Below are 21,954 nucleotides of genomic sequence, written 5' to 3'. Positions count from 1 at the left end.
TGAAACAGTCAAAGTGCAAGGCCAACATCAAGAAGCTGGATCCATGGATCCAGTGAAACACACAACACATGCTCATGGAAAATATTTATATATTACCTGAAAAGCAATGTAGGCTTCATTATCTCCTTTAGGTGAACAATATCTTCTTGTTCTCACTTTCAAGCATTTTCTTGGTTCTCGTAGCCGATATGGGAAATAAGATGCTTTCATGACAGGCAGCAAGTTAAATATCTAAGAAAAAAAATGGTTCAAAGAAGTTCAAACAATTGAGAAAATCAGATTAAAGATCTGTACTTATATGAACCACATATGTAGTATTTACAAATGATCAGATCACTATTCAATGTAAGGTTTACACCACAGCTGTCCTAAATGAACAGGATTGGTAATTACCAAAATCAATTTTTATGGTTCTGTAATTCTCAGGACTGTGTGGAGAAGAGAGAGAGTGGACCCAAATGCAGACTACGGAGACAGAATTGAATTTTTAACAAACATGAGCCTTTTATTCTTGGCTGTACAAATAACAAACAAAAAGCAAATGGAGATAGAGATGAAACTAACAAGACCTAAACTGGGGGAAAAAAACAACCACTAAGTACCTGGATGTGAAGAAAAATAACATGGAACGTGAAGCCCTAAGTCATTAAAACCAAGACCAGAAACGTGAGTGGCAAACAGAGAAACCGACAAGTGACAAAGGGAAACTCAAATTATAACACACAGCAGGATGATCAGGGAAGTCGAAGCAGCTGGGGAACATATCAGACACACATCAGGAACTAATCAGACATAACAGGACAGGGGAAGCAAGAGACTGTCAAAATAAAACAGGAAGCACAACAAACATGGAGACGAACACTAAGACACGCAGGATTAAAGCTGTGACTGGGGGAGAAATAGACATGGGGACATAACTGACTGGGGGAACAGAGAGAGAACACAGATCACGAAGAAAAGAGTAACTAAGTGAGAGACGTGGAACACAGGGAAAACACAGAATAAGAAAATTAAAGGCAAGAAACTATAAATATAACATAAGTGTCCTTCTACTAGTGTCCTTCTATCGAGCCACAATCGAGAGTGTGCTGGTCCACGCCATCTTCGTGTGGTACGCTTGTTGCACAATAGCCGATAAGAAGAGACTCCAGAGGGTCACCAGAACTGCAGAGAAGGTGATCGGCTGACCACTCACCCCCCTGGACTCTCTCCAGAGCCAGGGCTATCTTAAAAGACCACCTCCATCCTAACCACCACCTCTTCAACATCCTGGTTCAGATCCATCAGATGCAAAACCAGCAGACTAAAGAACAGCTTCTACCCGTGGGCTGTCAGAACCATTAATGCAAATTAAGAGTGTGAACAGACTTCATTCTGTCGCTGCTTTTGACTCTGTTGTTGCCATTCCCTATGCAATATTTTGGTGTTTCCTTTTTCTGAGCAATATTTTGGCCCCTGTGCAATATTCTAGCAAATGTGCAATTACCACCCCATCCTTAATGACCACAGCCGTTCCACTGTTATTTATTTATTATATTATATTATTGCCCTTGTACATAACCCCAAAAGGTTTCTGTACCTCATACACCGTGCATATAGTGTACTAATATTGCTGAACTTATATTGTTTTTCTTCTTTGAATATTGTTTTCTGTACTTTTGCACCTTTGTGGTCTTGCTACCTAATTTTGCCGTGCAACAGCTGCACAATGACGATAAAAAAATTCTAAGTTCTTCTAAGTTCTAAGCAGAAAACAACTAAGAGAACCAGAACCATGAATGACACTAAATATAACAATATTAATAAAACCCAAAAACACATAAACACTGGGTCACAGTCCCAGGACCATGACAGTAATGGTTAATATACCAGTATGAACAAGCTCTTTAATCAAAATATTTTTAATGCTAAAATATAAATACTATTGTTATCTCTGAAAATACATTTAAAATTACCGTTATATACTTGAATTTCTGAACAGAAAAAAGCATTTTAAGTTGAGTTTGCCAGCTGAAATCTGGGTATAAAAATGTGAATTCAGTTTGTTATTTGACAGTGTTCCAAAATATTTATCTTTTTTCCCCTTTTTATGACAGGTAGCCAAATAAATGTTTTAATCACTGTCTCAGGATGCTTTATAACAGAATAAGTGTTGAACTGTATTAATAGTTGTTTTATACAGTTTTATGCAGTATTATACAAAAAAGAAAACAAATAGAGAAAAATAGGTAGAGAACAAAACCTCTAAATGACCAAAAAAGCCCATCTAGAAGCAAGATTTACAACTAGGCTGTGCAAGTTGCAAACACCTCCACGTGGTTATTTATCAAAAGTAAGATTTTAAAGACTTTTTTGTTCACCTGAAAGTTTAACTTATACCAACCATGCTTAAAGTTATACACAGGTCTTGGTTCAACACACCAGTATACTGAATAGATGCTATGGTTACACAGCAAGGAACTGCCATGAGACAGGTTAAACAGTTGTGAACCTCATAGTTGATCTCATTCAGTTTTGATTGGCTCTTCAGATGCAGGAGAATCTCTGTCTCTGAACTTCCCCACAAATTAAGATCCATGTTGCCTTCATATAATGTCTGCTACTTATGACACTAGAAGAGACTGAGGCTACTCCACACTAATGTGTTTTCGTTTGAAAACGCATTGTTTTCTCTCTGTTTTGGCCCCCCGTCCACACTGAAACGCTGCGCTTTCCTCAAGGAAAAATGCAGCATTTTGAAAACGCTCTCAAAAACGCATACATTTAAAAACACAGCTGTCCTGTCGCAGTGTGGACACACAAAAATGCAGACTTTCTAAAAAAATGAAGTATTTTAGTCATGTGATGCAGTCATGTGACCAAATAAACAAAGATAGCGAAGTGCATTATACAGCGGTTGTTTTGATTGCTCTCAATTTTGACAGCCCTAAAAAAGATGAATATCAGTTTGTACATGCTCCAGATAGCTTTTCTTCAAATTCTTTAACTCTCACTCGCTTTTGTGCATGCGCAGGACTGGAACGTAAGCGTTTTCATCCATTTCAATGTGGACGCGCAACTGTGAAAACGACTGAAAACGCTAGTGTGGACGCGGTGCATTTTCAGATGAAAATGCCGTTTTCCAATCTATCCGGGCTAGTGTGGACGTAGCCTGAGAGTGAAGGATGTATAAGGTGGTTGATACCACACTTACCTTATCTGCATCCAGAATATTCTCAGGCTCTTTGATGAGGACACTCTTGTCAATGGCACTTAAACCACACAAAGAGTGTGGAAGCGCCGTCACCTCCATGTTGGTTTTTTCTCCTGGGACAGTTGAAGAAGGTGTGAACTCCAATGAAACCTAACACAGACATTACACCATCTAAACTTTAATGGTTCTAAAAGAACAAAAGTTCAAGCCTATATCACACAGAAACCATTCACTAGCTTTTATGTAGTTTTTGGAGTTCAGGTTTGATAATCACTGTGTCATAGTCTGGGTGAGCTCGAGTGTTTTTTCCTCTGTTTTTCTTGTGTTGCCCAGTATCTACCCTGGGGTGGCGTCCTCGTCATCTCACCTGATCTGCTCCCCTCATCCTCACTGCAATCAGTGAGATAGCATTTAAGACCAGGGTCCCCCACCTCTTCTCCACCTGTTTTCGAGCTAACCTCACGTTGGTAACAGGCCTTATCATTCTCCTTGTTAAAGGAGCATTTTCTGTTGCACATCCGCCACTCAGGATTAATCCTTCTACCGCTTCCGCCTGTCCTCCTGCCACCTTCTCTCTTGGCTCTCTAGAAAAGAAAGGTCGGAACCCTCTCACTAGCTCACCATTCTAGACGCACACCCAGCGATTCAAACCTGCCAAGTAAGACTCTATTTCAGTATTAGTCACCTCTCCAGACAAGCTTCCCTTGCCTTTTCTCTAACCATGCTCTCCCTCTGTTCAGTTTTGCTACATTCGGTTCCCTGCCAACTATCCCTCCTTCGTGACACTATTTACTCATGTGTTTAAGCAAATAAAACCTGTGAAAACCTTATCGCTGTTTCCCATGCTTGAATCGGCTCTTGGGTCCTCATCCATGTACTAACCTCCAGGCCCTTGTGACAGTACAATTGGCCCAATGAAAAATGGACCCAGAAGAGCCAATACAGGCAGCGATCTCGAAGTAGGGTTCAATACTAGGTAATTATCAACAGTCAGTCCAATTCCTAGAAATACAATGCAAATCTATTGGTGACACTCAAGTGAAAATCATTGCCTCACTATTAGAAGCTCAGCTCAGTTTCACTCCCAGCCAAACCACTTCCACGCACACTTCCACTCCTTTCCCCGCTTCCATAGGATCTGCCCCATCTTTACCTGCCATTAGCACTTCTCAGCCTGAGCCATTCACCAGGGTACAGGGTTGCTGTAAGGGTTTCCTGTTGCAATGCTCTTATGTTTTCTCAATCACCACACTCCATCCCTGACAACACCTCTGAGCTCTCGTAAGTGGTAGGCAAGCTGAGGGGTAAAGCATTGGTATGGGTTGAGGCGTGTTTGTCATCACATTCCTTTTCATCCTGCTCTTATGATGAGTTTCAAGGGAAGCTTAAAAGACCTTTGCCCACCCCATCTCTGAGGGCAGCGTAGCTTGGAGCTTGAAGTCAAGTTAGATGTAACATAGCTAAGTTTGTCATCGATTTCTGCATGGCAGCTGCCAAGGTGGGTTGGCCTGATCATGTGCTCCTGGGAATATTTATGAGTTAGCTTCTCATGATGAGCCCGCATCGTTCAAGGATTTGGTTTATTTCCTCCTCCCTCTCTCTCAGGATCGCCTGAGAGAGAGAAAAGGCTACGTAGCTGGCTATGTAATTGCACTTGCCTCTGTTCTACCTGATCCTCCCATTCTAGCCACAGTTTTAAACAATCAGATTTTTTCCCATATTACTCATCAAACCAGACCAGTCTCCCTAATTACTTCTGGTGACTGTCCTTGGCTACCCTTGTCTAAAGAAACATAATCCCCATATTGAATGGTTACACAAATTACTAGCTGGAGCCTTTTTTGCCTTGCTAACTGCCTCAATAATCACCTGCCGAACCTTCACCACCAGATCTGTCCTCAGTCCCCAAGGAGTATCATGACCTCCAGGAAGTATTCCGTAAACATAAGGCACTTCCACTCCACAGGCCCTATGATTGCACCATCAACCAGCCAACCTGACAACTTGTCCAAGCCAGAGAGAGAAGCCATGGATAAGTATATTCGAGAGTCCCATCATCTGCCCATCCTCTTCCCTGGTAGGTGATGGCTTTTTCTTCATCACTAAGAAGGACAAGACCCTTCGTCCTTGTATTGACTACAGAAGTTTAAATGAGATTGCGATCAAAAGCAAATATCTTCTCCCGCTCATCAATTCAGCTTTTGAACCTGTTCATGGTGCCACCACTTTTTCTAAGTTAAATCTACACAATGACTATCATCTGGTCCCCCTTTGGTCACTCAAAGTATCTGGTCATGCCGTTTGGTCTCACTAAAATTCCCACAGTTTACCAAACATTAGTTAATGAGGTCCTGAGAAACTTCTTGAACGTTTTTGTGTTTGTGTATTTAGACGACATCCTAACCTTTTCCAAGACTCTGGAGGAACATCTGGTCCAGATCAAATCTGTGCTGAAGCACCTTCTCGAAACTGGTTATACGTCAAAGCGGAGAAAGGTGAGTTTCATTCATCTTCAGTCACTTTTCTTGGTTACATCCTGGCAGGAGGGCAGGTGAAGACCGACCCAGCAAAAGTCCAAGCTGTTAGGGAATGTCTCACTCCCACATCTCAAAAAAAACGTTCTCAGATTCGTCAATTTTTACTGCTGCTTCATCTGGAATTACAGTTGGAGGTTTATGCCTCCAATACAGGAGCGGTTTAATTTCCTGGGACGTGGAGGAAACTATCCACTGTGCTCTGCTTGATGAACCTCTTTTTGCAGCCGGAGGTGGAGCTCGCCATTCCATGAGTCCAATATCTACATTGCCATGACATCTCGACTTGGACTCAGGAAGTGCTGCTCAAGGTTTTCAATTGACCACGCCACAATGGAGATCGATTGAGAACTCCGGCTCCCAGGTATACTCCGGGGCAAAAGCTATGGCAAATACCTCCCGCAAGCAGGCCCCACGCAGCATTGAAATCAAGGCCATCATCAGCCGAACAGCAATAAAGTTAAGGCTCCCTGCATTCATGCGCATAAATCCCATATTCCACGTGTCCCAAGTCAGGCTGGGGAACTCCAGCCCTCTGTTCACAGTTTTGCCATATTTGACGCCCTGCCAAGTATCCCTCCTTTGGTATTTATTCTTGTGTTTAGAACTTGTGAAAACCTTATCACTGTTTCCTGTGCTTGAATCTGCTCTTGGGTCCTCGTCCATGTACTGATCTCCAGGCGCTTGTGACACACTGCCCACTCGATGTTTGCTAAAGCTGTGGCTTCCTTGTTGGGAGGGAGTCTGTTCCACTTCGATTGAAGTTTTTTGAGGGTTTTTTTGTATGTCATGGTTTCATATAATTAAACCTAACTTACACTAATCAATATATCTAGTACAGCTGCACACAGTTTACACCAGGGGTAGGCAACTCCAGGCCTCGAGTGCCGGTGTCCTGCAGGTTTTAGATCGCACCCTGGGTTAACACACCTGAATCAAATGATTAGTTCATTACCAGGCCTCTGGAGAACTTCAAGAAATGCTGAGGAGTCATTTAGCCCTTTAAATCAGCTGTGATGGATCATGGACACATCTAAAACCTCCAGGACACCGGCACTCGAGGCCTGGAGTTGCCTACCCCTGGTTTACACCAACACATACCTTGTGACTGAAGCATTTCTCAGTAGAGAAGTCAGCGCTGTGGGCAATCACATTCGTACTGGAAAGTACAGCATATGCTACAATCTGGACGACTGGTGCCATGTCAGTAGAAATTCTCAATTTAAAGGACACTTCACCCTCATTCACTGAAACAAACAAGCATACCAAAAATACCTATAATATCAATTTTATTTTAATAATCACCAAACTTTTTTTAAAAGTGTAACTGGATTTAATACCTGATATTACAAAAGAATTTCATGAACTCATGATTTGAGCCAGTCTTTACATACCTGACTGATCTTTAAATTTAATCTGTTTAAATCCTTGCATGACAATGGCTCCTCTGGACAACACCTGAAGAATATAGAAGAAAATGACACAAAATGTGTAATCCAGCTGTGACGTTGTGCATTTTGCGTCTCTCACAGCTTTAAGTCCTGCCGGGAATGTTTCAGAAACAGACAGTGCAGTCTGCTTGTGGTCTTTTATTTTGAAAATTGACTGGACTTTGGACAAATGACCAAACATCCTCCAGCTTCTGTCTCCAGTGGGGCAAAAGGCTCAGATGCCCCCTCTCCCCTTCATTGTTTGCAATTTTTATCAAACTAGCAGCAGCAATCAGGCTATAGCAATTAAGGGAATAAAATGCAAGAATGTAGAACATAAAATTAGTCTTTATGCAGATGATGTGTTGTTTTTTCTTCAGCATTTACAAACCACTTTCTCTGAGGTGAATATATTAATAAACTCTTTCTGTTTCATTCAATAAACTGGTAGATTTTCAAATGTTTTTTTGTTTTTTTTTGTTTTTTGTTTTTTGTTTTTTTACTGTGGATGAACTTGTGACAAGCAATAACTCACCAGATATACCAATTCCATGTAAACTGCGGTTTCCCTCACTATAGTGTACTGAATAGATATATCCTCTTCTGCATCGCAGGAAAGGGGTTTATCCTTCATCTTCAGCTTCAGCGAGCTGAATGTTTTTTCATCTTGAGAAGGAGGTTGGGATGTATACACTGTGTGAAATCCTAAATCATAAAAAGGAGTTCTATGGCTTTGGAAGTATAGGGTTGGTGTCAGGGCTGCCTGAATTGTAGAAAAGAAACATACATAATTTGATGAAGAAGAAAACACTGGAAAATGGGTTTTAGAAGCAAGCTAATGTAAAATAATCTTAACAGTTTCACAATAGTCACTAATTACTATTGTAGCACCTTGGACAAGCGACATCAGAAATCATATTAAGTCAATGAAAACATTGTCATGTAACTTACCAATGCTGACTTAAAAACTACTGTTTCAGTGTAATTATCTACTTACACGGAGTTTAATATCCTCATGAAAGTTATCTGTGCTGAATGAAAACTCAGCGACACCGTTGCTGTCAGTTGTTAGATTTTTTAGTAAGCGTTCCGACCAACATTCTCCCACAAACAGGTACACAGGTGCTTTGGAAATGGGTGTATCATTGTAGTAAACTGCTTTAACCTGTTCAAACCACAATGTTTCATTACTACAACCCACATTATTTACACTACATTCTAAATTACATAGCACAAATTTGAACTTACTTTTCCCTCCACATTTGATCCTGGTTCCCAAATCTTGGGAACATCAACAAAAGACGCTTTTCCAAGGACAAAAGAAATTCTTATTTTCATTTCTTGTTTGTGTGAAATGCCTGAATACGAAACCTCAATGTTAAAACAATGCACATGCCATATTTCCGCAAATGCACAATAACCTATAATTTAAAAAATGTAACAATTAAAATAAAATGAAAAATAACAACTGCAAGACTTTCCTGTTCCCTCCTCTTCCATTTTGGCAATGACATTCAGCTGATCTTTAAGGAATTTTTTGTTAATTTTGGTGAAGGTTGACATCTTGAATGTAACAGCTGCACAGCCTGTCCCATCAGCCTAGAAATTCCAAAACAATAAAATATAAATAATTTTAAAAAGGCTTACATCATACTTTTATCTCCTAAGACCCGAAGTCTTTCATGGCATGCATTTTTAATTTGTCTTTGCTATTTGGGCTGATTGGGACCTGATGAATGTAAAAACAAAGAATTATCTTTATACTGATTTTGCTCTACAAGGGCCTGATATCCACATATAAGGATATTCGTTTTAATTTCAATAGAACAGTATCAGTATAATGTTGTTGTAAGTGAAAATCAGGCTCGTGTAGAGCAAAATTTAGTATTGTGGTCTAGACAACTCAAAATGTGATGTCCACATATGTGGATGCCAGTTGTAGCTCTACCAGTGTTACTAATGGAATAAATGACTTAAACTCATTATTTAATCAGTTAGCCTGTTAAGAGCTGACACACTGACACAAGCATCAGCCACAGAACATATTCATAACAGCAGAAAAAAAATGGAGTCAAAGTGATAGCTATAATTCAGCATTCATAAATAATGAGGGCACAACAGTGAATATTACTGAATCTGTAACCGGGTATTTTATAATACAGAATTAAAAATAAATGCTTTAAGGACACTAAAAATTATTTAATTGAAATTCAAGTTCAACTTGAAATTTTACTCATTATATTCTCGAAATTTGGAGATAGATAAGATAATGATAAAGTACTGCATTAATTCCTGACATACAGAAACCTTCTGCATGGGCATGTGGTCTGCTTTTATCTGCACATTGTTTCAGGAGAAATTTGAGACTGGAACAACTGTACCCGTTTTGTCTCTGTGTGGCAGGGAGCCTCTGTCTTGTGTTTCTTAGCAGAGGAAATAGAGCGTTCAAGAAGTCGGCACATCGTAACTGTAATACTTCCTGGAACAGGCTGTCCAAATGTGTACCTATTAAAATAAAAACAAAAACAAAACAAAACTCCAATTTGTGAGGATCTAAATTGCAATTTGTCAAGAAAGGACTCCTACTTACTTTGCACATAATTTAATATCAACTTCTTCCTGGCCAATACTCACTTCTTCAGATACATTTACTGTTACGTCAAATTTGGGTAAAACTGGGGACAAAATATCAAAGTTAGCATCTGCATTGTATTAAGAATCTTTAAAAACAGAATGTCAAAAGATCTTTTTAAAGACACTGACTTACCATACTTTTCCACCTTGAATTTGTGAACAAATTTATCTTCACCCACAGACACTATTATTTTGTACGTTCCTTCATGGGCCTCAGAGTTCAAGGAATATGAAAGCTGCAATATTTTATTATTGGATGTTTCATTTAACCACTGTCCAATCCTGTTTCTATTGGGATTCTGTTAAATACAAGAGAAGTACGTGTACAACTTAACCTTTTCAATTGTTTGCACTTGTTTGCATATTAAAGAATATGTTGGTGAACCCCAAATGTTGTCTGGTGAATATATAGTGGTGTATGTATTTCTGCTTATTGAGTAAAAAACAAACAAATGAAAGTCTAATAACCTGGTATAAGAGAGAACTGGATTACTGCATCTCATCTGGTTTCCAGTATAGGCAATATGAAGTTGTGATCAAAATGTTACATAAACTTATCATAGGGAAAAATGTCATAGTGACTTTTGTTTTTTTTATTATTATTATTATTTCTGTAGACTGTTATTTTTCCAGGTTGAAATGACTATACAGAAAAAATAAATTATTTTGTATTTTCTCTGATCGGTAGCCATCAAGAATCTTCTGGCATAATTCCAAGTGGATATTTAATAATAATACATTTTATTCATAAAGCGCCTTTCAAGACACCCAAGGACACTTAACAAACAACAAATAAACAAGAATAAAACAAATAACAGAACAATGATCAAATGAAGAACAATAAAAACAAAAGCACAATATAAAATTAGCAAACAATTAATTCACAGTGAATATACAGATTTGAACAGATGGGTTTTGAGTTGAGATTTAAACCAATGTTTCTTATATCTGGGAGTAGAGAGTTCCACAGTCTGGGAGCAGAGCAGCTGGAAACTCTGCTTCCCATGTTGTTGAGGCGGAAAGAAGGCACAGCAAGCTGGATAGAAGAAGAGGATCGAAGTGAGCAGGCAGAAGAGGTAGTGCTTAACAGATCAGAAAGGTAAGCAGGAGCAAGGTTATGAGGGTGAGCAGAAGAAGTTTGTACACTATCCAGAATTTCACAGGGAGCCAGTGAAGTTCCTGAAGAACAGGGGTGATGTGCTGGTACGAGGAGGTTCTGGTAATAATGCGGACAGTGGAGTTTTGAACCAGTTAAAGCTTGTGGAGGGACTTTTGGAGGAGACCATGTAAGAGAGTATTACAGTAGCAAAGCCGGGAGGTAACGAGACCATGGACAAGAATGGACAAAGACTGGTGGGAGAGAGAAGGACGTAATCTGTTGATGTTGTTTAGATGGAAATAGGCAGAACGATTGAGATTATTGATGTGAGATTTATAGGACAGGATGACACCAAGGCTCTTAACATGAGGTGAAGGGGAAAACCTCTGGAGTCATCAGTAGTGAGTGAGAAATGATTTGCCTTCAAAAGGTTGGATTTAGTGCCAATAAGAAGGATTTCAGTTTTATCCTCATTAAGCTTAAGAAAATTAGAGCTGAATCAGGATTTCAATTCAGATATGCATTCTGTAAGGGAAGAAGCTGGGAGGGAAGAACCAGGTCTGCAGGAGAGATATAACTGGGCGTCATCAGCAAAACAGTGAAAGTGAAGATCAAATTCACAGAAAATGGTACCAAGAGGGAGGATGTATATTATGAAGACAAGAGGGCCTAAGACTAACCCTTGGGGTACACCAGATGTGACTGGCAATAGATGAGAATGGAATGATTTAATTTGAATAAACTGGGAGCGGTCAAGGAGATATGACTGAAATCAGGCTAGGGGTGTGTCAGAGATGCCAAGAGAGGAAAGTCTGCTCAGAAGGACGGAGTGAGAGTTTGTGTCGAAGGCTGAGCTCAGATCCAAAAGGATGAGAATGTTGAGAAGACCAGAGTCAGCTCCGATTACAAGATTATTAGTAACTTTAAGTAAAGGAGTTTGTAATCCAGTTCCTGAAATCATCCTAAACAAAAAGGAAAAACAAGTTATTTTACTACACTCAGTATTGAATACTTTGAGGTAATTTTTTGTGTATTTCCACGTGTACTAGAAGGCCTATGGTACAATGTGGATTAAGCACATCTATTTTAATACTCCTATTTATAGACTGAGTTCTTGTGTTTACATGTTATTGAAATTGATTATTTGTATTTTGTTCAGATCTGATAAGCATTTACATATTGCTCCATTTCTCAAGGGAGTAATATACTTATTTATTTGTGATTATATATACAGTGAGTTTATTTCTGATGGATGTGATGAATGTTTACCATAAAAGTGGCAACTATAGTTCCTGAATATTTGAAGCCTTGTGGAAAATCTTGAATCTTAGTGAAGGTTACAACTGTGAATTTTGAAAATTGATACTGTGAACTTTGAACCTTGATATTTTAATGTTGTACAACATGACTGAACTGATAATGATTGAATTGATGATAGCTGATCTGAACAGTAGTTACTGCAGCGTGACAGTACTGTAATTTGTGAGAGTTATTCTTAAATTGGTTGTGACATATATTTGACCATTGTTTATAGGTCAGGTTTTTATATGGGACGAATCCAAGGACCAGTTCAGCAATTACAGATCCCAGGGTGTTCCAGTTTTCACTGGATGGCGAGCCAATCCCAGATCCTAGGGGACAATATACATTTACACGCACACTCATTTGCACATTGATGGACTACAATTATCTGCTGTACAAGTAGTGCAGTAGGACAGACAATCACGCACTTCTCATTGGACGGACTCTGTTGCAATGCACCCATTTGTCATGGGCCCCACCGGTACCATTTGGACTTTAAAGACTAATTCTTTACTTCTGCACAATTTTATTTTATTCTATTTTTTTGCTACTTTGGGGGGAAATTTTTATGCATATGTTGTCATTCTGTGTTGGTTACAAAAATCTCTTGAAAAAAATCTTAAAATGGCTTAAATTACTAAAGTTACTTTAAAGCCACACAACTGTGTTTTGTTTCTCTGTCATTCATGTACCAGAGCTCCAAGAGTCCTTCCTATTCTTCTGATACCAGCCCAAATTACTCATCACCTTGGTTATTATCCATTGGTACTGTATATAAACCCACATACGTGCTACAAGTTTCTATACTGTGACATGAGTGCAAACCAGATTGAAATCTCTTGTAGATATTATTATTAACCAGGTGTGAAAGAAGTTGAGCTGCACCGTTTTTTCAAGTATTTTAGAAATGGAGGTTAGATTAGAAAGAGGTTGTTAAAGTTGAATGATAGCAGAGATGAGTGGGAGTAGAGAAGAGAGGCAGGATTTCAGGTCATTTATTTGACCATTCTTCTTAGCAGAATTGGTAGAATTAAGGTTGAAGTAAGACATTTTTAATAGAATTAAGAACAAGGCTTTCAGAAAGTAATGTAAGCCTGCCTTATCCATTCAGTTTTAGTTTGTGTTTGGGATCATTGTCTTGTTGGAGCAGTCAATTGTGTCCAAGTTTCAGCTGTCTAGCTATTCACTAAAGGTGAAGTTGAAGAATTTGGAGATACAATAAACCTCCTTCATTATTTCATCTGGTTTGTGCAATGTACCAGTACCAGGAGAAGAAAAACTGGTGATGCTATCACTGCTACTTGACAGCTCGTACAGTGTTCTTCGGTTTGAAAGCTTAACTCCTCCAAACATACTTCTTGTCATTGTGACCAAACAGCTCAATCTGTGTGTCATCTGTGCATCAAACGTTTCCTGGAAATCCTAAAAAAAAAAATTTTCATTTAAGTGTGACAGTTTGGGTCTTCTTCTGGAACTTGGCAAAGTGGTTATCCTCTTAAGCCCATACGCCCCAGATAAGGGGGCAAAAGACAGGAGATCGGTTTGGCATTGGGGCTTAAGAGGTTATATCATATGGTGTTGTGAAACAGGCAGGATGGAGGACCCAAAACACAAACTCTCAGACAAAAACTAAACTCAAAAATTTATGAGTTTATTGCTGGACTTAAGCAATACAAAACAAAAACAGGAATGAACTACAACCAAACAAACAGACAGAGCACACAGCCAGGGAATGAGCAAGATCGTGACAAGAAACAGAGGGGAGATGCAGACATAAATACACACAAACGAAGGGCAAACAAAGGTGGGAACACAGCTAAACGTAATCTAACAAAAAAGATGGGAGGCAAAAGTGAACATGCTGAGACAGGAGACTATCAAAGTAAAACAGGAAGTACAAGAAACACACACTAAGATGCAGACTGAGTAAATGAAGCTTATGCGCAAGTTCATCATGGAAGATGGATGGCCTCACATCCATCTGCTTCCAGGTGCTGGGAATCTTAAGTTTTATTCTTCCACTTTCCCACGTTTCCAAGCTGTTTGTGTCATCACTGGTCTAGTCCAATCACCTTCTCCAGCCTTTTCCAGGCCAATCAGCATTCATAGCGCATACTTTAAATCTCACTGTGCATCTGTTTTTCTCCTTTGCAGATGCTGTTGTGCAATCCAACTCATCCCCATCCCCACCTCTCATCACTCAAGCTCCATCCAAGACACCTTCATCTCCACCACCAGCGTCTAAGCTCCGATTTATTCAGCAATAAATCATGTTCATTCTTGCTAATAATCTGTCCTCACTGAAACACAGGCAACAGGTGGAGTGAGAGAGACACGGAGACATGGCTGGGGAACAGGCAAAAACATGGAGACCGAGACACGACTGGGAAATTGAGAGCGAGAGACAGAACTTAGCACACCTAACCAGACATGAAAGACTGCACGGGGAGGCACAATAACAAAGGAGATGCTGGGGAGGAAACAGAGACAAGACCAAGAGAACCCTAAAGATAAGAAAACTAAAGCGACTTATGAATATAAATATAAACAGACAGAAACTCCACAACTAACACAAGGAAAATGGTAAATGCTGGGCAAAAAAAACCCAGGATCATGACAGATTATACAGTGATAATGATCCTGTGCAGATGCAGATTTTTGCTCACCTCAAGGCTTCATAATGGGATTTCACAAATTTAGAGACAACATCACAGCAGCTACAGACATCTTTTATGCTGTCTATGATTTTCAGCCTTTTGAAAAACGGATTCAATACTTGAGCTATTCTTACATTCTACTTATAATATAATGTTATATAGCTTCCTAAACCTCCTGATCTTTCGGTATTTTCTATTTCTTCCATTTAGTTCCCATCTTTCCCACCTTCATGTCACGCACTGAAATTGGAATGACTATAGCCAATGAGTGCCCTCAGTGGACTAATGTTTGAAGCTATACTTTTAGTTTTCTGCTAAAGCACCATGTTCTTCTCTATCCAGCTTTGATATGTTATGGTGAAGGTTAGGCTCCCTGTTAGCTGTTCCTCTACTTGTTTGTATTGTAATTATACAAAATAGTTTAATTATCAGTGCTGTGTGTTTAATGTAAAGGTGTAAGAAATAACCTGACACAATATATACTGTTTATATATCAACAAAATTGCTGCACTTTGTTGTGCTGTTGGCTTTAAGGAACGTTTAGACCCTTAACCGTAGCTTGCCTGCACCAGTGTGTGAATGCGAGAGTGAATGAATAGTGGCATTGTAAAGCGCTTTGGGTGCCTTGAAAAGCGCTATATAAATCCAATCCATTATTATTATTAACAAATCTATTAGATTTACATGCTGAATGTAAAAAAGAAAATAAAATGATGTGTGGATATTTTCTTACCTCGAGTTCAATGATGTTGCACTAAAGGCAAAAAATCAAAACGAACAAAAGTGAGAAAATTGTTAGAGGAAATGATTTTCTCATACAGTGTCCTACCAATGTCTCTATCCAACTGCAGGCTTGGTAGAAATTCAAAAATATTAAACACGTAACACAATTGAACATAAAATGACTTTCAACAGTATGTGATTTTTTTTTATGTTATTTTGTATACTCCAAGTGTTTGCTTGTTTGAGTTTTTACAGAATAAGTAAAAAACAAATTACTAAACACAGACAATACATTGTACTATCGATTTGTTAGTGCAAGTTGACTGATAAACTCAGAGTGATAAAAGTCAAGGAGGAAAGGAGAGACAGAAACACTCACCAGTTGACTGACAGGTCTCAACTTGGGGTCCAGCGCAACAACTCTGAAATGAACTGTGGAAGAAGTTCAAAGATTTTACACCTTAATGAGTAATAAATCCTGACCAAGAAATGAAACTGAAACATTCTCCAACATCATTACTGCCAAATAAGCAGCAGTACTAACATAATTTTCTCTTTGCTTCTATTCGTAACAAGCTTAAAGTAAATTAAATGTGTATATATTTTATATTGCTCATCCTCGTGTCCCTTGCAGAGGCAAAGCGTGAAGTGGACATGGTGGACTGGTGTGTCTTTGCTGTGATATCAGGTAAGAGCGAAAGACTTTCATGAAGCCTGGAGAGCACTTTAAAAAAAATACAGCAGATGAGAATCTGACTTCTCTGAAGCAAAATGTAAAGAAATGATAGCTGGCTTAAACGGTGTCAGAGTTTAAAGAACTTTATGGGACAAATCAGAATATTAAGTTGTAACCTCAGAAAAAGGCCCATGTTAATGTTAATGATGTATTTGCACCTTCATACTGTACCAGACTTTCCTGACAGCTACAATAAGAGGATGCAAACTCATATTAGGATATGTTTGTGAACAAGTGGTATCTTTACAGAAATAACAAAAAGCCAAACTGCAGCTACAACAGTTATGTTTTGTCTGTAGTGCTTTAAGTCAGTCACTTTATAAACTGTTAAATACATTTAATAGGTATTTTTTAAAATAATTTATAGTTAATAAAAATCTGCATTGTGAAGCAGCATCCATGAATTTTGTCAAGGCTTCTGCATTTATCATAGAGTCATAATGCTGAACAATTTAGAAAAACAGTTTGTAGCATATACTTGTTCAGACTGAAGGCAGAAGGTGTTTTAAAAAAGCAGAACAGTTTAAAAATTAAAATCTAAGTGTTTCAAAGACAATAATGTGTTTCAAAAGTGTAGGTGACACAGAGAGTGCTTGGATTGTGCAGCACTGCTGTATTTTTACATATTTTTATTTACCTATTTAATGTTTAGATTATTCTGAAAAGAAAACATGAATGAATTAATAAATGTTTGCTGGAAATAGTTTTGGTGATTTGTACAAACATGGCCAGACTAACTTCAATTCACATTTTTAAAACTTGCACAATAGTTTGTAATTATCATAGTTCAGCTTGACATGCTATCAAAATATCTGGAAATTATAGAAATAAAAGTTTTTGTTTTTGAGGGAAAGGGATGTGTTCATGGTGGAAGTTAAATACACCCAGGAAAAGGAGGGGGGGACTCCCAGCAGCTGGGGGCAGCAATAAGAGACTGAATCTGTATCAGAATAAGTCCATCTAGCTCTGATGGGTCATCAGCGCACTCTTACCTGTTTGTCCAGGGAGGTAGAGGGGTTTATCTGTCTGGATGAATGTCCTGGCCTTGTAGGCTTTGATCATGACTTTTCTCACTTCCTTTGAGTGAAATGTGTCTCCTCTTACCTCCACCTCAAAATCCAGAATCTTTTCTCCTTCCACTAAAGGAGCCTTTAAGAGAAGTGTTTTAGAGAATGAGACGCATTATTTATTTATTCTTATTTATTTATAAGAATAAATAAATAATTGTGTGTTATGTTTAAAATACTTGACTGTATTCACCTGCAGTCTTTTTTTTATATATTAGAAATTACCAAGTGAATCAAAACCCATCTTGGGGAGCTCACCTTAAACTGAGTACAAGTATGAAACTCTTCATTGGATGTATGTGTGAGCAGGGTTGTATTCTCCTCTCTGGACATCAAAGTGACAGTCATGACCACCGTCTCACTGGGCTGCAGAAGACTTGCACAGAATTTGGTCTCAGCTCCAGCTTCTATAACTGCAGGAATGGCCACCAGGTACTGCCTGCAGACACAGACAGATGAACGCATAAAGCACTGACAAAGAAGGAAACCCCAAACCAGTACTCGTGCCAACTTCAGCTACAACTTTGTGACTTTGTTACACACAAAGTCACAAAGCAAACAAATTCTATTTTCCTTTATAAAGAACACTTAAACTTACGGTTCAGCCACCGCTTGATCCACACACATCCAGCTCAGGAGGACACTCAGTGTCCATGTCAGAATTCTTGAACAGCCCATGACTCACTGCAAAGATTTTCAGAGTCAGCGTCTGTTAAATAGACACCCCCTCAACCACCATGCCCCTCCCACTTAGCACAGATACCAACACCCATGACCAGCCCCTTCTGTTTGGGCTCCAGATATCTTAAAAGCACAAAAAGTTGGTGTTGCAAAAATTCTACAGGTCAAAAAATTCAAACAATTTTAAGATACTTAAGATGTAGTTTTTTTTTATCCAAAGACTTGTTTAGCACCAGGTGCTGTCTTCAAAATTAAAGCAAGTAGTAGTTTTTTTTAAAAGTTTTTAGTTTTCAAATGTTTATTCCATTCTATTTATGCTAACACTGGAGAGAGAGAAGAGTTATTTTCTGTAAGTATTGATGTTTTCCTAATATTTTACCAAAATCCAGGAAGGAAATGTGGTTGCAGTGAGTGAAGTGTTGTAACAACTACTGATCTGTAATGGCATTCTGAAATAACAGATAACATACATAACATACATATCACAGACGTGATACAGAGTAACACCATAAAGATGCTGACTGAGTATGAAACACAGCATGATCACTGTGTTGTGAATTATGAAGAATGTGTCATAAATTGGTAGAAAGGTCACCCGAGCACAAAGTACAGTAAAAGTTCCACAAGTTTATTTACAGATTTAGGCAAGGGGGAACAGAAGCAGTCAACAGAGCAGGCATTTTTGGCTTTTGACTTCCAGTAGTGGCATGCACACATGTGAATAGACCTCACGGGTTCAGGTTTCGCGGCAAGATTTGCACAGAAACAGGCATTAATACAGGGCATCCATGCTGTTCTCCTAAGAATTTCAGGGCTTGCTCATATTCACCTAGGGCAGGGGTCTGCAACCTTTAACACCCAAAGAGCCATTTGGACCCGGTTTCGATGCAAAAGAAAACACTGGGAGCCACAAATACTTTTTGACATCTAAAATGAAGATAACACTGTATATATTGTTTTTTTTTACCTTTATGCTTTGTGTGAACAACTAAGGTGTGTTGCTTATGAAATCCATGAAGTGCTACAGAGAAAATTACATTTTATTTAATAATAATAATGATAATTGATTGCATTTATATAGCGCTTTTCTAGGCACCCAAAGCGCTTTACAATTCCACTATTCATTCACTCTCACATTCACACACTGGTGGAGGCAAGCTACAGTTGTAGCCACAGCTGCCCTGGGGCAGACTGACAGAAGCGAGGCTGCCATATCGCGCCATCGGCCTCTCTGGCCTCTATTTATGTAATTAACACATTTTTAACGAAATATAACAAAAGGAAAGACACCCAGCTGAACTAAAATGATCCATGTAGCAAACAAAAACTGTTGTGAGCCGCCACCCTTAACAAAAAGTACTAAATAAGCACTTTCAATACATTAATTTCGTGACAATCGCCTTTGGGCTTTTGAAGCCTTGACCTGGCTTTTAAAAAGTAATTGGAAAAAAAGTACTATGTTGCTAAAAAAAAAAAAAAAAAAAGGAAAAAAAGGAAAAAAAAGGACAATAGATATTTGCAAAATTCTGCCTAAATGAGTATTTTACCTGGTTAATGTGTGTGGCGGGGCGTGGTCTGCAGAGCCGCTGCAGGGGAGGCGGACGTACCTGAGCGGCACCCGCAATCACGCCTCGCCGCCTTAACGTCTGTGCTATCTATGCTGTTGTGTTGGTATGTGTCGGGCTGTGAGCTGAAAAGCTACAGCCGGCTGTATGCGTACAGCAACCGTGTGTGAAAAGTGGTCAATAAAGAGATGCTGAAAAGCGTGTTCATGGAAACATTGTCGGGTCTGCCGTGATATGTTTACAATGGGACTTCTGCTCCTGAACCTCTGCGCACAGCGTCTGCAAATCGGGGCTGCACAAAGTCACTTTCATCTTTACGCGGGACTAAGCTGTCATCTGTGAGGCGTGAGCGGTGTTTGTTTTTAACATAGTTCACGGTGGAGAACAGCTGCTGACATAATGTGGATCCGAAGATCCATAATTGGCCTACCTGGGGTTGAAAGTCTCGATAAATGCACGGCGTTTTTCGGCGGGTATGACGCTTATTTTGAGCGATGAAAAAATAATAAAATATAATTTTATTTTTATATTTCAATATCACAATAATCTTCCAATTTAGACCTACAAGTTAAAAAAGAACTAACATAAATAAATTACACTTTAGCTAAATACTTCTAATTTATTTTCCCAAACCACGCCGAGCCGCACTATAAGGACTAAAGAGCCGCATGCGGCTCCGGACCTAGGGTGATGCCCTGCCTGGTGCTGGAAGAAGTGGTTGCTTATTTGGTATCTGTTACTGAAACCAAGGCTCAAAGGAGTCCAGGAGGGCAGGCAGGATGACTGCAGCTTGAATTCATCACTCCATAAGATGTGCTGTCACAAATTTTTGGTCCAGTTCTTGAGTAATTGGCATCCCTCAGCATTTGAAGTTTGAACTTCCTTCTTTCTCCCTGTGACCTCCCTTGGACCTTAAGCTAGCAACACACTGTGTGACAAACTGCACACAAACAGTTTGTGTGTTTGCTGATGTTTGTTGAGCTGATAGAAGCATTGCATTTGAAATGATTTACCACATGTTACTCCCTTTGTGTTTGCTCGTCTTTAGTAGTGCTATCTAGATGCTGAAGTGCCGCAGCTGCAACTTTTGGACACCATTGTTGTACAAAAAAATAAATAAACAAAAAAAAAATACCGTCCCACTTTAACCCCTGACTACAGCACCCAGTTTTGCCTCTTTTTATGCGACATCCGCTGACTGCCTTTCATGTCTTACTGTTTAGGCTCAAATCGGTTTGGTATTTGAAGGCCTACAGTGATATGAAATAATAACTCCCCTCAAATGTGTTAAACCAAAAGTAAGGAGTCTATTTTAAAAATGTAAGTAGAAATTAAATACACTGGTTTAAAATGTAGGGAGTGAAATTAAAAAGCAGTCAAAAAAAGACAACTACTCAAGTAAAGTGCAGATACCTGAAAATTTGACTTAAGTACTGCAACAAATTTTTGTACCTTGTTACTGTCCACCTCTGCTCAGGGGGCTGCCTTGTGAGTGTCTCATGCCATTTTTCTATTTACTCTTCTCTTCATACTTTTGGTCAGTGCAGAAAGAATGTTTAACTGCAGCTATCTGTTCATTCTGACTTTTGTAATATGTTGTTTGGCCTGGATACACTTCAACTGGTTGGATAGCGCCCTACCGGGTCTGTCACTATGCATATAAAATAAACTTTTACTTTTTCAAAAGCTGATGTTCAACTATGTCAAAAGGAGGTCAAATGCAGTCCAACTGTTTATTATATAATTTAGTTTTTTGTTTTGGTATTTAATCCTAGGCATACAGCTGATCTATTTCTTTGATTTCATTAGCTAACTAAAGTCATTTTGTGTCGGTGTTTTTAGTTTTTATTTATGTTTACCGAATAAGACATATTTTGCGCTCTCAGAAAGCCCTTTAATGTATCCCAAAGTACCTGGCGAGAGATTTTTTGTTTTGTTTTTTTCCACAATCCTTGCAATCTTGGCTTTTTCACTGTGCCTGTTATAAGTGTGTGTTCATATGTTTTCATTGGTTAAATTTAATTTAAAAAAAATATCTCTCAGGAAAAAAAGAGTGTGCATTGTTATCTTTTGCCCTCTTCTTTACATGAGATTTAAAACTATTGATAATGGGTTTTAAAGAAGCTCTAACACTCAGATCCTATCAGCCTCACACTGTGTTTCTGTTTGCTTTAGTCTTATTTGGTCTTGATAATCTGTCTTTACGGGAAAAAGTTTTTTGTTTGCTTTTCATTTTGGGGGAGGGGAGGGGTGCATGTTTAAGCACTGTACAGTCCAAAGTTTTATAAGTTATGGAAAATAAAAAAAAACATTTCTGTTATTTTTAACATCTG

The 21,954-nt window shown here is 38.8% G+C and overlaps 1 protein-coding gene across 1 annotated transcript in view; it reads right to left on the bottom strand.

Annotated features, from left to right (window-relative positions):
• Nucleotides 1–21,092, bottom strand: part of LOC146391042 (alpha-2-macroglobulin-like) — a 29,100-nt gene extending 8,008 nt beyond the window's left edge. Inside the window, exons 1-17 of the mRNA XM_084923935.1 lie at nt 21,074–21,092; nt 17,974–18,059; nt 17,634–17,814; nt 17,301–17,457; nt 15,952–16,004; nt 15,583–15,603; nt 9,925–10,090; nt 9,748–9,832; nt 9,539–9,662; nt 8,627–8,756; nt 8,406–8,515; nt 8,155–8,322; nt 7,693–7,920; nt 7,122–7,185; nt 6,829–6,974; nt 3,194–3,343; nt 97–231 (exon numbers count right to left, since the gene is read on the bottom strand). Of these exons, the coding sequence (XP_084780061.1) occupies nt 97–231; nt 3,194–3,343; nt 6,829–6,974; nt 7,122–7,185; nt 7,693–7,920; nt 8,155–8,322; nt 8,406–8,515; nt 8,627–8,756; nt 9,539–9,662; nt 9,748–9,832; nt 9,925–10,090; nt 15,583–15,603; nt 15,952–16,004; nt 17,301–17,457; nt 17,634–17,814; nt 17,974–18,053 (1,998 nt within the window). The 5' untranslated portion in view covers nt 18,054–18,059; nt 21,074–21,092. The remainder of the gene's footprint in view (nt 1–96; nt 232–3,193; nt 3,344–6,828; nt 6,975–7,121; nt 7,186–7,692; nt 7,921–8,154; nt 8,323–8,405; nt 8,516–8,626; nt 8,757–9,538; nt 9,663–9,747; nt 9,833–9,924; nt 10,091–15,582; nt 15,604–15,951; nt 16,005–17,300; nt 17,458–17,633; nt 17,815–17,973; nt 18,060–21,073) is intronic.
• Between the last annotated feature and the right edge of the window lie 862 nt (nt 21,093–21,954).

Source organism: Perissodus microlepis, chromosome 3 (genome assembly GCF_051167445.1).
Source record: "Perissodus microlepis isolate ML-2025 ecotype Zambia chromosome 3, ASM5116744v1, whole genome shotgun sequence".
Lineage (NCBI taxonomy): Eukaryota > Metazoa > Chordata > Actinopteri > Cichliformes > Cichlidae > Perissodus > Perissodus microlepis.
Note: the sequence above shows the minus strand (reverse complement) of the source record. Positions and strands in the feature narration are given on the sequence as shown.